Consider the following 1,549-nt stretch of genomic DNA (forward strand, 5'->3'; position numbering starts at 1 on the left):
AACTAAAGCACTTGAGAAGAACAAGTTCAAGGTAATGAGAGATCTCATTGGAGTCCATAGCTTGTCAAAGAAAGATTTCAAGCTTAAGGGGGAGATTGTTGGGATAAGCTTGAAGAAGAAGACTTAGGAGACAAGCTACTTATTCCTAGTTGAGTTATGACTTAGGGATTAGATTGTGTTTAGGAGTTATCTAGATACAATTCCTATTAGAATAAGGATTATCTCTTCTCTATATATATGAGTTATCAAAGTTGTGGTAACCTTAAGAGATTAGAGAGAGATTAAGGGTTTTAGAAAGCTTAAGTTTTGAGTTATTTTCTTAAGCAAATAAAGAGAGTTATTCTTTAAATTATTGAATTCATAATCTTTCTCAAATCTAGAGGAATTACAAGGAAACACTCTCACTGCGTTTAGAGAGGACAAGGAGTTGAGCCGGGTCATGAAAGTACCGGTTTATCCTATTGGGCCTATTGTTAGAACTAATGGGCATGTTGAAAAGCCCAATAGTATATTTGAGTGGCTAGATAAGCAACAAGAAAAGTCAGTGGTTTATGTGTGTTTAGGAAGTGGTGGAAAATTATCGTTTGAGCAAACGATGGAACTTGCTTGGGGTTTAGAGTTAAGTGGTCAAAGGTTCCTATGGGTTCTACGTAGGCCGGCTTCTTACCTCGGGGAAACCTCGAGCGATGATGATGATGATCAGGTGATTGCTAGTTTACCTAAAGGTTTCTTGGACCGCACATGTGGTGTGGGGCTTGTTGTCACACAATGGGCACCGCAAGTTGAGATCTTGAGCCATGAATCGATCGGTGGGTTCTTGTCTCATTGTGGTTGGAGCTCGGTGTTGGAGAGTCTGACTAAAGGAATTCCGATAGTTGCATGGCCTCTTTACGCAGAGCAATGGATGAATGCCACATTGCTAACAGAGGAGATCGGTGTGGCCATTCGTACGTTAGAGTTACCGTCGAAGAGAGTGATAGGCAGAGAAGAAGTGGCGTTTTTAGTGAATGAGATTATAGTGGAAGAGGATGGACGTAAGATTAGGGCTAAAGCTGAGAAGATGAGGGTTAGCTCCGAACGAGCTTGGACTCTTGGTGGGTCATCTCATAGCTCTCTCCTCGAATGGGCAAGACAATGTCGTGTTTTACATTAATTCGAGGAAAATGTATAATATAATGACCACAATTTGTTTCTAATATCAAACGACTCTTTGATACGTATACTGATAAACTTAGAGGTATGTAATATTGTGCTATACATACAAGATATGTAGTTCAATTATATTAGGTTACTAATATTAATTCACATTTACATTATAGATAACATTATATTTTGTCAATATTACATCAACCTGTAGGATAATTAAATGTCTTAACATTACTTGCAGTCTCAATCTTTAACTAGATCTGGTGTGACGAAAGGTAATCTAGTAATGTCATTATGTATTATCGTCACAAACTCTTATGTATTCAATCTTTCTATCCTAAAACAAAAAGAACAAAATAATCAAATACATAAGAGTTTGTGACGATAATACATATCGACTAGG

The 1,549-nt window shown here is 37.6% G+C and overlaps 1 protein-coding gene across 1 annotated transcript in view; it reads left to right on the forward strand.

Annotated features, from left to right (window-relative positions):
- Window positions 1-1,220, forward strand: part of LOC17893944 (UDP-glycosyltransferase 72D1) — a 3,345-nt gene extending 2,125 nt beyond the window's left edge. The window contains exon 2 of the mRNA XM_006296693.2: window positions 381-1,220. Coding sequence (XP_006296755.2) covers window positions 381-1,153 — 773 coding nt within the window. The 3' untranslated portion in view covers window positions 1,154-1,220. The remainder of the gene's footprint in view (window positions 1-380) is intronic.
- Window positions 1,221-1,549: the final 329 nt, after the last annotated feature.

The sequence above is a fragment of the Capsella rubella genome, unplaced genomic scaffold (genome assembly GCF_000375325.1).
Source record: "Capsella rubella cultivar Monte Gargano unplaced genomic scaffold, Caprub1_0 scaffold_3, whole genome shotgun sequence".
Classification (NCBI taxonomy): domain Eukaryota; kingdom Viridiplantae; phylum Streptophyta; class Magnoliopsida; order Brassicales; family Brassicaceae; genus Capsella; species Capsella rubella.